The 13,505-nt window shown below is 59.2% G+C and overlaps 2 protein-coding genes across 5 annotated transcripts in view; one reads left to right on the forward strand and one right to left on the reverse strand.

Annotated features, from left to right (window-relative positions):
• Positions 1–2,477: 2,477 nt before the first annotated feature.
• GALK1 (galactokinase 1) lies at positions 2,478–9,266 on the forward strand. Its single transcript, NM_001099381.1, is given in 8 exon segments — positions 2,478–2,693; positions 3,434–3,623; positions 4,058–4,177; positions 4,369–4,504; positions 4,617–4,798; positions 8,631–8,781; positions 8,864–9,026; positions 9,126–9,266. Coding segments are annotated over 8 exon segments (1,179 nt in total). The 5' UTR covers positions 2,478–2,528; the 3' UTR covers positions 9,198–9,266.
• A 113-nt stretch (positions 9,267–9,379) lies between these two features.
• Positions 9,380–13,505, reverse strand: part of ITGB4 (integrin subunit beta 4) — a 32,372-nt gene continuing 28,246 nt past the window's right edge. Inside the window, exons 33-40 of one of the 4 annotated variants that reach the window (XM_024979797.2) lie at positions 12,165–12,401; positions 11,867–12,025; positions 11,355–11,504; positions 10,635–10,823; positions 10,390–10,545; positions 10,142–10,306; positions 9,938–10,045; positions 9,380–9,818 (exon numbers count right to left, since the gene is read on the reverse strand). In XM_024979797.2, the coding sequence (XP_024835565.1) occupies positions 9,679–9,818; positions 9,938–10,045; positions 10,142–10,306; positions 10,390–10,545; positions 10,635–10,823; positions 11,355–11,504; positions 11,867–12,025; positions 12,165–12,401 (1,304 nt within the window). In that variant the 3' untranslated portion in view covers positions 9,380–9,678. 4 annotated transcript variants of the gene reach the window in all.

Below are 13,505 nucleotides of genomic sequence, written 5' to 3' on the forward strand. Positions count from 1 at the left end.
GAGTAAAGTTGCTTGGTCATATGATAACTCTACGATTAGCATTTTATGGCACTGCTTAATTTTTTTACATTCCCATCAGCAGTGTATGAGGGTTATGACTTCACCACATCCTCACCAACACTTGGTATTTTCTGTCTTTAAAAAAAATTTTTAGTCATCGTAATGAATGTAAAGTAGTATCTCACTGTGGCTTTGATTTGCATTTTCTAAATGACTAATGATGTTAAACATCCTTTCACATCTTTGGAAGAATGTTCAAATCTTCTGCCCATTTTTTTCTAGCTTTTAAAACTTTTCTTTATTGATCCCCAGGACTTATTATTAATCTTTTCCCCCCCTCATTTTAAAGTTATATTTTTTCCTATTGTAAGATTTTTTTTTTAAGACTCAGCACTTTATTTTTTATTTACTTATTTTTATTTATTTGGCTGTATTGAGTCTTAGTTTTGGCCCATGGGAACTCCATTGCATCATGTGGGATCTTTCGCTGTGCCGAGGGCGCAGCTTTTGAAAGGACAGGGCACAGCTTTTGAAAGAGTGACAGAGCCAGAGGACACAACATAAACCAATTAGAATCAAATGGATCCAAGACGGCAGACAAGTCAACTTCCACTGGAGCTTGATTCCCAATCAGCAAGCTAAATGACACACCCAGAGGCTCCAGGACGGTTCCAAGGCCGACCATCAAAAGACCAAAAAGTGGGTAATGGCCCAATTGCTGGAAATCTCTATCCCTTCCCCCAAATAGTTGAAATAATACCCCACTCAGCCTATGAAATTACCCAGCCCATAAAAACTAACCATGCCACTTTTCAAGGCCACCGCACTCGCCTTCTGTAATGGCCCATACTCTCTGTTAAGCCGGTTTCTCTCTGATCTGAATAAATCCACTTCTTACCTATCACTTTGTCTCTCACTGAATAGCTTGTGTGCTGAGCGATCAAGAACCTGAGCTTCATTAGGTCCTGAAACCAGGTCTGTGATCTCAGTTGGAAGACCATGGGTTTTGGCCGAGTTCGAGTTGCAGCCACATGGGTTCAAGTCCCAGGCAGGGTTTTGATTGGGTTTGAGTCCCAGTGCTAAGTCGATTCAGTCATGTCAACTCTTTGTGACCCCCACGGACTGTAGCCTGCCAGGCTTCCCTGTCCATGGGATTCTCCAGGCAAGAATACTGGAGTGGGTCACCCTCTTCTTCTCCAGGGTTGAGTCCCAGTACATGGATTTAAGTCCCAGTATGAAGTACACTGTTCCAATTGCAGCACAAGAGCTTATCTTCCCCCGTTCGTGTGGGTTCATTGGAGAAGGAAATGACAACCCACTCCGGTACTCTTGCCTGGAAAATCCCTTGGACGGAGAAGCCTGGTAGGCTACAGTCCATGGGTCACAAAAGAGTCAGACACGACTGAGCGACTTCCCTTTCACTTTTCATGTGGGTTCATACAAGGGGGATTCTTAACCACTGGACCACCAGGTAAGTCCCTTTTATACATTCTTGATACAAGTCCTTTAAATATATGATTTGCAGCTATTTTTTCCCATTCTGTGAGTTGTGTTTCCACTTTTTCATGGGGTCCTTAGATGCACAAGTCTTTTACTTTGATGAAGTAGTTTGCCTATTTTCCTTTTGTTGCTTGTGCTCTGGAGTCACGTCTAAACAACCATTGACTAAGCCAATGTCCCAAAGGTTTACCCTTAGGTTTACTTCTAGGAGTTTTCAAAGCTCACTTTTGAATGCTCCTGGGGCAACTTCTGATCAGATCCCCAGCTACAGCCCAGGCCACAGCCCTCCACAAAGCTCCCCTCCCTAATTTCAGTCTGCTTATATTTCAGCCTTTCCCTTCCAAGGTTTCTATGGGGTGGCCAACTGTGGACAGGCTTGAAGGTTTAGGATGCAGGTTGGTGAGAGAGGAGATGTCACATTCAGAACACCAGACTCTGGGACCAACGTTCCTGACTGAGGAAGCACCTGCCTTGGCAGTTGGGCCCATCCATGCCCACTACCACCCTCCTCACTGCTCCATTGCTAGGAGCTGGGACAGCGGGTCCACTCTAGGAAAGGAGCCTATAGAAGGGACTCCACCAAACTCGGGCAGTCCTTATCTCTATGCTGATTGTCTGGCCACCCTCTTAGAGATTCCTGATCAGGGGTTGGTGACCTCTGCAGGACTTTGGGACCTGGGAGAGCCCTTTGGGAGACCCAGGTGTGCTGGAGGCCAGCTCTGTAGCTCTGGCCGAGGTAGACGGCTGGGTGGATGGGTGTGACACAGAGGCCAAGGAAGGGCAGCTCAGATCTCCCGGTCCGGCCAATCCCCGCCGCGGTGGGCTCCCAGCGATCCTTCCCGAAGCCCGCCGCCAGCCCGCCCCCTCGCCCGCGGCCGGTGGATTGGGCCGGCGCGGCGGGCGGGGCGGGGCCAGTGCGGCCCGGTTTTGGGCGGCGCGACCAGCTACTGTGAGCCGACGCCGCGCGGCCCCGCCCCAGCATCCCGCGCCTACCGGACTGCACCCGGCGGAGCCGCCGGGAGAGCGTCATGGCCGCTTCGGAGCAGCCCCAGGCCGGGGAGCTGCTGGCCAAGGCCCGGAGAGCCTTCCTGGAGGAGTTCGGAGCTGAGCCCGAGCTAGCCGTGTCGGCCCCGGGCCGCGTCAACCTCATCGGGGAACACACGGACTACAACCGGGGCCTGGTGTTGCCCATGGTGAGGGGCTGGGCGGGAGGCGCCCGCGTTCCGCGTGCACCGTTGCGCGGGCCGCTCTGAACTTTCACTCCCGCCGCGTGTGGGGCCCGAGCACGTAGGGAGGCCCTCGGACGGGGCATTTCCCACATCGGGAGGCAGGAAGGCGAGAATCCTCGAGGAAGTAGGCTGTGGACCGCGGATCCTCGCCATCTCCCTCGCCAGGCTCCCTGGGAGCCTCCTCACGGTGTGGGGGAATGCGGAAGGCGGGGTCGTAGGGGTAGATCCGGGCGAAGTAAAGCCCTAAGCTTCCTGGTCCAGCCCGTTCAATTCGCAGAGGGGGCTCAGAGACGGCTAGTGATCTGCCCAAGGTCCCACAGGGGCGATTGGACTGCCTTAGCCTGGGGCCGTGTCCATCCCTCGGTTGCAGCCTGGCAAGTTGAGTGAGTACAGTGCCTCTGAGGTTGCCTCCAAATGGGGAAGCGCCAAAAGGAGTTGTGTTGTTTTTTCCCTGTTGAACTCTCTCTCTCCCCCTTGCGTCACAGCCAGGAGCCCACGCTCAGGGCAGAGTTCAGGTCTGCACTCCCCAAGCACTGACCCTTCTTCCCCTGGGGCAGGACTCAAGCCCCCCCAAGGCCTGATGAGCGTCAGCTCTTCCCTGGGACACTCCCCATTCTCTTCACCTGGAGCCTGGAGGTCAGCTGCCGGTCTGTCCCAGGTGCCCTGGTGTTGGGAGTTTTGCATACTTTTGTTTCTCCTGCCAGGCCCTGGAGCTTGTGACAGTGCTGGTGGGCAGCCCCCGCGTGGATGGGCTTGTTTCCCTCCTCACTACCTCTGAGGATGCTGATGAGCCCCGGCGGCTGCAGTTTCCTCTGCCCACAAGCCAGCGGCCACTGGAGCCTGGGACCCCTCACTGGGCCAACTATGTCAAGGGAGTGATTCAGCACTACCCAGGTATGGGGCCCCGGGCTGGGTCAGATTCCTGCCTCAGCCACAAAGCCCATTAGCTCATCTGATCCACTTCGGGGTAGGCGTGCAGAGTAGAGATTCCTCAGTGGGCAGGTGAGGAGACTGATGCCCCCAGAGGTTCCAGAACTAGCCCTGGGTTGCCCATCCCACGATGGAGGAGCCAGGGTTCAAACCCCAAAGTGTTGGTCTCCAGAGCCCTGAATTCTGAGAACTGGGAGACTGTCTCGGACCCTCAGGGTGGGCGGGTTGAGGGCAGCGGACCCCTTGGCCCAGCAGGTTGGTGACCTCTGACAATTGAGACACATTCCCCCAGCAGCAGCTGCCTGGCAGTTGCCTCCCTTTGCACCAGAACACATTCCCTTCTTGTGTTCACCCTCCCTGGTGGCCCGTCTTACCGTCATCCATTCTTTACCCTGCAGCTGCCCCCCTCCCTGGCTTCAGCGCAGTGGTGGTCAGCTCTGTGCCCCTGGGGGGTGGGCTGTCCAGCTCGGCGTCCCTGGAAGTGGCCACGTATACTTTCCTACAGCAGCTCTGCCCAGGTACCTCCCAGCCCCCACCCAGCCCTCCTTCCCCGAGGTCCTGTGATCAGAGCTTCCCACCCCAACTGTGGCCTTGGCGGGGTAGGTGGTGAATCTCCCTGGAACGTCCCTGGAGCTACTGCTGCTCCCACCCGCGAACCCCTAGTGTCCCCTCCTGGGCCCCAGGCTCCCCACCTTGCCCTGTGCCGCAGACTCGGGGACAATAGCTGCCCGGGCCCAGGTGTGTCAGCGGGCCGAGCACAGCTTCGCAGGGGTGCCCTGTGGCATCATGGACCAGCTCATCGCACTGCTGGGGCAGAGAGGCCACGCGCTGCTCATTGACTGCAGGTCAGGGGCTCCCCTTGGACCTCCCACCTCATAGGAGCTCCTGGATGGAGGCTGCGTGGCCAGCAGACGCCCGGCCTTGTCATTGCCCCCCCCCCCTCCATCTCCGCCCCAGGTCCCTGGAGACAAGCCTGGTGCCGCTGTCGGACCCCAAGCTGGCCGTGCTCATCACCAACTCCAACGTTCGCCATTCCCTGGGCTCCAGCGAGTATCCCCTGCGGCGGCGCCAGTGTGAAGAGGTGGCCCGGGCGCTGGGCAAGGAGAGCCTTCGGGAGGTACAGCTGGAGGAGCTGGAGGGTGAGTGGAGGGTGAGGGCTGGCTGTGTATGCTCTGTCCTGGAGACTGCTGGGGCTGCTGAGTGGGGTGGGGCGGGGCTGGGCGGAGTGGGGCGGGGCCTCCTGACCTGGCTAATGTAGGAATGCTTGATATCTCAATATCGTTTTTTATAATCTAAGAATTTAATGTGCACTGTGGAAAATACAGAAAAGGACAAAGAAGAAAATAACAAGCGATAAGATCACTACCCAGAGATAGCCACTAAGCTTTTTTTTGGCTGCACTGGGTCTTTGCTGATGTGGGCAGGCTTTCTCTTGTTCCGGTGAGCAGGGGCTGCTTCCTTGTGAGGTGCGGGCTTCTCTTGTGGAACACGGGCTCCAGGCACACGGGCTTCCGTAGTTGCAGCCCATGGGCTCAGTAGGCTCAACCCTGTGCAATCAAGCGCACAGGCTTGGTTGTTCCCTGGCATGTGGAATCTTCCTGAACCAGGGATAGAACCCGTGTCCCCTGCATCGCCAGGCGGATTCTTAACCACTGGACCACCAGGGAAGTTCTACTATTAGCATTTTAATGTATTTCCTTTAGTGGTTTTCTGTACCTGTATTTTCTTTTTTAAAAGTACTTAAAAATTTTTTATCGAATTACGGTTGATTTACACTGTTGTGTTGGTTTCATCATCTGTATTTTCAAAGTTGAGCAAATACAGTGTTGCTATCTGCCCTTTTATTGCCCTGAACTCTCTCAGAACACTTCCTATACCAGAAAAGGCCAGTCATCACGATGGCTTCCCACCGACCCCAAAGATTTACAAAAAGTTTACAAAAGTTTTCAAGACGACACTTCGTTGTAGCTGTAGGTGGCAACAGATGTTAATGGCAGGGAGTCCAGATGTTTAAACAGGAATGGAAGTAACAATCATCATTGCCTCAGGCACAAGGAACATTTTTTGGCCAGATTTTCTTAATTCCTCCTGTGGGCAGCGGGCCTTTTGGCTTTGGCTTTTAGCTCCTCCTCCTGTTTGTGTTTGAATGCCTTATCTTCCTCGTCCCATCTCCTTGGCTTGCTTCTTGGAATGCATCAGGGGCTGCTTCTTGCCACCTTTGAGGTCCCACATGGTGCCTGCCACCCCTTCCCCAGACCCTCCCACTGGAAGCAATTTTTTTTGGCTGCCTGGGGCCTTAGTTTCAGCCTGTGGAATCTTTGGTTGCAGCATGTGAGGTCTATTAATAGTTCCCTGGCCAGGGAACATTCATTGGTTCCAGGCCCCCTGCATTGTGAGCACGGAGTCTTAGCCACTAGACCACCAGGGAAGTCCCCATCAACATGGCTTTTTAAAGCTACTGTAGCATTTCAGCATATAGGTGTCAATTTACTTAACCAGTTTCTGATAATCACATCTAACACCACGAGGGATGTTTTTATACATAATTATTTGTTTTCTCAGGATTAGATTGTTTGGAGTAGGATCACAGGATCAAAAGATAACATGTATTTTTAAGTTTCCAGATAGACATGGCCAGGAAGGTAGTCTGTTGAACAGTTTAAAGGTCATGTACACATTAACTCATTGAATTCTCTCACAAGTCTGTAGGACAGATATTACACTCATCTTTAAAAAGTCTTTATCTATTTATTATTTTTGACCGCCCTGGGTCTCTGTTGCTTTGCATGAGCTTTCTCTAGTTGCGGCGATCCGGGGCTGCTCTTGGTTGCCGTGCTCAGGCTTCTCACTGAGGTGGTTCTAGGCACGAGTGCTTCGGCAGTTGCAGCTCCTGGGCTCCGTAGCTTGGGCTCAGTAACTGGAGCACGGGCTCAGTTGCTCCATAGCACGTGGGATGCTCCCAGACCAGGAATCAAACCCTGGCCCCAGCACTGGCAGGTGGAGTCTCATCCGCTGCACCATCAGGGGAGTCCCTTTTTTTGTGATGGGATGTACAGTGAGTGGCAGGGCTAAGACTTGATCCAGGCAGATCAGCTCGTCCTCCTCCCTTCGGGGCCAGGCTGCTGGCCTTAGGAGCTGCCCTCCCTGGCAGCGTGGGGCCCATTTCAGGGACCATCTTGTCCTTGGTGAACCGTCACCTTTAGGCCACCTGCTCTGTGCAGGTCACGGTGGTTGAGCTTTTTGCCCTTGAGCACTTGTGGCGTTTCTCCCCTCCTCCTCGGCCCTTCCATTCGCCCCCCATGCCCCAGCCCTGGAGGCTTCCATCTCCCTCAGGAACCGTGCTTCTCTCTGCCTGCCTTTCTGTCCTCCACCTGCTCCCCACCTGCTTTTAAACATGCCCAGTCTTCTAGCATCCTCAAATGGAGTCTCCTTCCTATGCCAGTCCTCTGGGAAGGGTCCCCGATGTTCACGACCCCCATTTTCTCCTCTGTGTGCATGCTGAGTCACTTCAGTCATGTCCGACTCTTTGCAACCCCATGAACTGTAGCCCACCAGGCTCCTCTGTCCATGGGATTCTCCAGGCAAGAATACTGGAGTGGGTTGCCATTTCCTCCTCCAGGGGATCTTCCCGACCCAGGGATCGAACCCTCGTCTCCTGCATTGGCAGGCAGGTTCTTTACCACTCATGCCACCTGGAAAGCCCTTTCTCCTCTCTACTCATTTCTGAATCCTCTGAATCCAACAGCCGGTCTCCCATGCCACCTGGTTTGACAGCTCTCCCAGGGGCTCCCCGCAGAAACCTGGGGGCTGTCCTCTCCACCCCCTCAGTGCTGGATCTGCTTGGTCAGAGCCCTGTTCCTCCTCCTGGGCCTGCCCCAGGCTTTGTCCCCAGCTCAACTCCAGCCACCACTGCCTCACTGAGGACTCAGATGGGAGTCCGCCCCCCCATTCCCACCCGGGGTCCTGGAGCCTTCACCTGGCCCTGGCAGAACTCATCCTTCTGGGCACCTCTCCTCTGACTTGGCATTGTTATTTCCTCACCCTTGTCGCTCCTGTTTGAAACTTCAGAGTCACCCCTGAGTGCTTCCTGGCCCCCTGCCCCCTCGGGTCTCTGACCTGTTCTTCCTCCTCCCCTTCCTCCCCACATCGGGCCCCTCCTGGTCTCTGACGTTTAACAACCACCAGCTGGACTCCTGGCACCCACCTCTCCCAGCGGGGCCCCTGCCCAAGGCGGTCACTTTTGTCAACTAGAGCTCAGCTCTGTCCCTCCCCGGCTCCAGAATCTCACTGGCACCTGGAATTAAGTTGCGAAGTCTCCTCGGTGTTCAGGGCTGCCCTTAGTGACTCGGCTGGCTGTGCCTGCTTCAGCGTTAGCCAGTTGGACAGCCTGCTGGTTCCCTGGGGTGTCCCAGGCAGGCCTGCACTGTACCCCAGTTCTGGATTCCTGGCCTTTGGAGGTTTCACTGTTAGTCCAGCAAAAACACCAGCAGGACTTGTCCTTTCTGTTCTGTCTTGGCCTGTGGAAGGCAGCAGTGTCCCATTCGCCAGGGAAGCAGAGTATGGGGCTCAAACAGCTGTTTATTGAGTACCCACCGTGTGCCAGGCACACTGGGAGCTCTGCATGTGTCTGCCTCACTGAGTTCTCCCCACATCCCAAATGAGGTGGGTCATGCCCCCTTTTTTGGCCACACTGCCCAGCACGTGGGATCTTAGTTCCCCAACCAGGGACTGAACCCATGCTCCCTACAGTGGAAACTTGCAGGGGGTCTTAACCACTAGACCCCCAGGGACGTCCTGGGTACCCCCTTTTATAATCGAGGAGGCGAGGTCTGAAACCTTGCTCCCCAACCCGAGGTTCTACCCACAGCTTCGTCAGAACCAGAGTGGAGATGCCCCGGGGCCAGCGGCCTGGAGTCCACAGGGGCCCAGAGGCCGTGGGTGGCAGGTCTGCTGAGCCCCTTTCCTCCCCAGCTGGCCGGGACCTGATGAGCACGGAGGCCTTCCGGCGGGCGCGGCACGTGGTGGGCGAGATCCAGCGAACGGCCCAGGCGGCGGCCGCCCTGCGCCGCGGCGACTACAGAGCCTTCGGCCGCCTCATGGTGGAGAGTCACCACTCGCTCAGGTGAGGCCCCTGGGTGCCTGACACCCCGCAAGCACATGTGTTGCAGCTGGGGCCGGCTCCAGGCTCCGTATTCTCTCCGCAGAGACGACTATGAGGTGAGCTGCCCGGAGCTGGATCAGCTGGTGGAGGCCGCGCTCTCTGCTCCTGGGGTTTACGGCAGCCGCATGACAGGCGGTGGCTTCGGGGGCTGCACGGTGACCCTGCTGGAGGCCTCTGCCGCTCCTCGGGTGATGCAGCACATCCAGGTTGGCAGTGCTGGAGTCGGGGTGGGGAGGGCAGGGTGGGGGAGCAGGAGAGATGGCTCCCAAGGCAGCCCTGAGCTCAGACCCCCCGTCCACCAACAGGAGCAGTACCATGGGACGGCCACCTTCTACCTCTCCCAGGCGGCTGATGGCGCCAAGGTGCTGCACTTCTGAGGCCCTCGCAGGACAGCACGCGGCGGGCCTCCCCTCCTGTCTGGGTGCTCAATAAACTTGTATCTCTGACTCTGACGCCCGCCTACCTCAAGAGGTGGATGTGTGCTGGGGCATCAGAAAAGGGGTGTGTGAGAACTGCTCCCTGCTCTGGACGGGGCCTAGAAACATGGTCAGGGCAGAGCCAAGCAGTAGCGAAATCCTTTATTATAGCAGAACAAAGCCAGGCCCTTGTCATGCTGGGTCCAGCTCTTTGGTTACAAAGGGGCTGGGGCCTGGGGCAGGGGGGCAGCCAGAAGGGCCTTCTGGAACCTCTGCCCCCTCCACGCTGTCCAGAGGACACTGAGCCCCTGTGCTGTGGCCAGAGGCAGCGGCCTTGTGATCAGCATGCGGCTGGGGTGGGCCACCAGGGGTCCAAGGATGGAGTAGCTGAGGCAGCACATGGGGAGGGGGTGGGGCGGGGTGTGTGTGTTGAGGGGGGCGCTCAGGTCTGGAAGAACTGTTGGTCCACGTGGGTGCTGAGGGTCCCACTGGTGGTCAGAGTCCGGCTCACAAACTCCTGTGTCACATGCCGGGTGAGGGAGCCACTTGCTTCCAGATGCTGGGAGCCCAGGGTCAGTCCATCTGCAGGGGAAGAAGTGTTGAAGGACCCACCCCTGGGTCCTGACTGCCCCCCCCCACCCCTTCCTCTGTTAGCTCTGTGTTTCCTGGGGAGAGCCAGGAGCCCCCACCAGGCAACTCACCCAGTAGGAAGGGTTCAGTGGTGCTGGAGTGGGTGGTGATGCTGCTGTATTCCCCTGACGCTGGGTGCTGGAAGAGCCCCAAGTGGCCGCCCAGCTGTGGAAAGGGTCCTGGAGAGGGTGGGTGGGGGCACAGTTAGAGGATGGTGCCAGGAGAAGGCGTGGCCAGAGAAGGGGTGGGGCTGGGGAAGGGGCAAAGAAGCCTGCCTCCATCCTGGGACTCGATGGTGATGATTCCCTCTCGCTCCGGCCCGAAGCCTTGGGTGGTCTTGGCCTGCACCTTGAACTTGTAGGGCACGTTCTCGCTGAGGCCAGGCACGGTCAGCCGGCTCTCAGGGCTGTCGCCGTCAACCAGGAACGTAGTGGCTGGCTCTGTGCAGGAAAGATGCCTTTCAGCCTCTGCGGCTCCCTCTCCACTCCTCCCCCTCCGCCCCCCAACCCGGGGCAGGCAGCACCTCCTCCGTGGGCCATCTCACACGTCACCAGGTAGCCCAGAATGTCGCCATCTGGCCTGCGGGGCCGCTCCCAGCTCAGCTGCAGCGAGTCGGGGCTCAGGGCAGTGAACACCAGCGGGCCCGGGGCGCTGGGTGTGCTCAAAGTGAAGGCGGAGCCTGGGGGCAGCAGAGGAAGTTTGTCAGGGGACAGGTGGGTATCTGAGGGCCAGGTGGGGGCACCTGTGGGGGTGGGGGTGGCAACTCACCCGGCAGGGGGCAGAGCGGGCTCTGCGGGTGCACCTGTGACTCAATGGTGATGACACCCTCACGCTCCGGGCCCCAGCCCTCCTGGCTCTGGGCCCGCACACGGAACACGTAGGAGTGGTTGGGCAGGAGGTCCTCCACCACCACCGAGGTCTGGCTGGGGTTGGGGATGTTGAGGCGATACAGCTCACCTGTGTGGGGGACAGAGGCAGACCGTGGAGCAGCCTCATTCCTCATCCCTAGCCCCTGGCCTGATCTCGCCCCTCCCCTAGGCCGCAGCCCAGATCTGGTCCTAGCCCAGACAGGACCAGCTGTGGTTGGGGTGCAGGTCAGGGCGGCCTTGTGTGGTGTGGCTGGTGGTTCAGGCTGTGCACCATACAAGGAGTGAGTGGAGTCTGAAATCCCATCTGTATATGATGGCTGTTTATGGGCCCAGGTCATGCCTGCCCAGAGAAGGGCCACTTCTCATAGCCCAGCAGAGAGACCCTGGGTCCCTAAGCAAAACCTCACCGGGGAAGTGATCAGGAGAGAGGCCCAGGGAGATGGGTGAGGACGCAGTGGAACAGGGGATGCAGTGAAGGGGACACTGGGAGACTCAGAAGGGAAAGGCCCTCTCAGAGAGGCAGGGGGTGGCAGCGGGGGACATCAGTGGTCAAGCGGCTCGGCTGGGCTCCGGACAGCCCGAGCGCCTGTATGTCAGCCCACCAGCAGCCAGGCCTCACCGCCGTTCAGCAGCTGGTACTCCACACTGTAGCCCTGCAGCGCACGCTCACACTGCGGCTCCTGCCAGCTCACTTTCAGAGACGTGGGTCCAAGGGCGGAGAACACCAGGCGGGTGGGTGTGTTGGGCACACCCGCAGCCAAGCGGGAGCCTGCAGACAGGGGGCGCCGCAGTCAGCCCGCGGCGGGGTTATCTGGGCAGTAGTCCCTGGTTCTCAGCTGCACCTCCCTGACTGCTGGTCGGGCAGCCCACTCGGCCCTGCAGCACCCTCTCTAGGCCGCCCGGCGCCTCCCCACCGCACTCAGGGTGAGTGCGGGGTCCGCTTGAGTACCCGGCCCCCCACCCTCCTCAGCTGGCCCCAGCCCAGCACCCCGGGAGGACAGGCCGCTTTAGGCACCAGCGTGGATGTGGATGGAATGGAGGGTGCGAAGGCGCGGGCAGTGCTGATGGTGGGTGGATGGTGACATGGAGCGGGACGGCCATGGAGACGCAGGACTGCCACCTCTGTACTACCTGGGCCCCAAGAGGGCGCTGCTGGCTGCCCAGCCAGGATTATAGAGTCTCTCAAGTCCCCGGAGCGGGGGGCTCCCTTCATCTGAGCCCGACTCCGGGACCCTAGGGCCCAGGACAGCGGAAGCCTGCTCCTCCCGTGTTCCCAGATGGGAGGGAGGCCTAGGGCAGGACAAAACACAAGTGAGCTGGGGCGGGGCGGGTGTGCGTGTTGGGCGGAGGGCAGCAGCCCCCGCCCCGCCTCCAGGAGCTGGAAGAGAGGAACGATTGGCCGGAGGGCCGGGGAGGAGGCGGCACTCACTTTGGGAGGAAAGGGAGGTGAGAGTGGAGTAGTCCCTGGGCAGCGTGGCGGAGTGCGAGTGCTCCGTGCGGGTCAGCGAGTGGTAGTCCCGCGTGAGGGTGGACGAGGTGCTCAGCACGCGGTGGGACAACTGCGGGCTCAGGTGGGCGCCGTGGGCCGCGGTGCTCACGGTCATCCTGTGCAGGGAGTTGGCGCTGCCCGGGAAGGCAAAGTCCATCCGCCCGTTCACCAGGTGCTCTGCGGGGACAGAGCAGGGTCACTCCCACAGGCCCGGCCGCAGACCCCGGAGCCCCGAGGGGCGGGCTGCCGCAGCCCTGGGAATTCCGGGGGTTACCTACCTACCTACCTTCCGGGGCCCCCCTGGCATCAAAACACCCAGCCTCCCTCTGCCCACCAGGGCAGAGGCCCCTGGAGGAGTCCACGGCCCAACCAACCCCCGCAGGCTTCTGGAACACAGGTCCCCTGGCCTGGCAGGAGGCCCCCACGGACCCGACCTCCGCCGGGGCCTCGCAGCCCCAGCAGTCGGCCCCGCCCTGGGGAGAGCCCACACGCCTGCCCTGGGGTCCCCTGGCTCTGGGGTCACCGGGCAAGGCAGCCTGGCCGCGGTGGGCTCTGGCTGGAGCCGAGGTGGGTGCGGGTGGGGGCGTGCCGGTCACCTCCCTCCCCGCTGGCGCCCCGCGTGCCCCCATCGGCCCCATCGGCGGCGCCGTCTCCCGGGGGCCCGGAGTCGGAGGAGCGCCGGCTGCCGGCGGACAGGCGCGGGATGAGCTCCGGGGGCAGCCGCCACGTGACGCGCCTCAGGTCCAGCTCCTCCCCCAGCAGGGGCTCGAACTTCCAGCCGCAGCCTTAGGAACAACGAAGGGCCGCGTTGGCACCGCCAGGGGGCGCCAGGGGCGCGGAGAAGAAGCCAGTGGTCCCCCGGCACATGCGATCTGGGTGTGCGGCGGCGGGGGAACCCGGCGGCAGGCGGGACCCTCAGCCCGGAGGTGTTATAGGGCGGCTTGGGCCGCAGCTGGCGAGGGAAGACCCCCTGGACCAGAGTCCTGGCTCTGCCGCGAGCCGTGAGGCCTCTGCTCTGAGCCTGCTTCCCGTCTGGATGAGGGAGCGAGTGATGTCTCCCAGGCCTGCCTCCCGGGAACTCCCCAGCGAGTTCCAGCAGCCGGAGTAGATCTGTGTAGTGCCGACAAGCCGAGGAACCTGATTCATACCAGCTGCTCTCTACCCCAGACCCTCAAAACCCTCAAGACCCCTGAACCCTAGCTTGACTCCATGGAAACCTGATGTAGGTAAGGAAGGAAGAAAATACAAATTCTGGGGCTTCCCTGGTGGCTCAGTGGTAAA

This window comes from Bos taurus, chromosome 19 (assembly GCF_002263795.3).
Source record: "Bos taurus isolate L1 Dominette 01449 registration number 42190680 breed Hereford chromosome 19, ARS-UCD2.0, whole genome shotgun sequence".
In the NCBI taxonomy this organism is placed as follows: Eukaryota; Metazoa; Chordata; class Mammalia; order Artiodactyla; family Bovidae; genus Bos; species Bos taurus.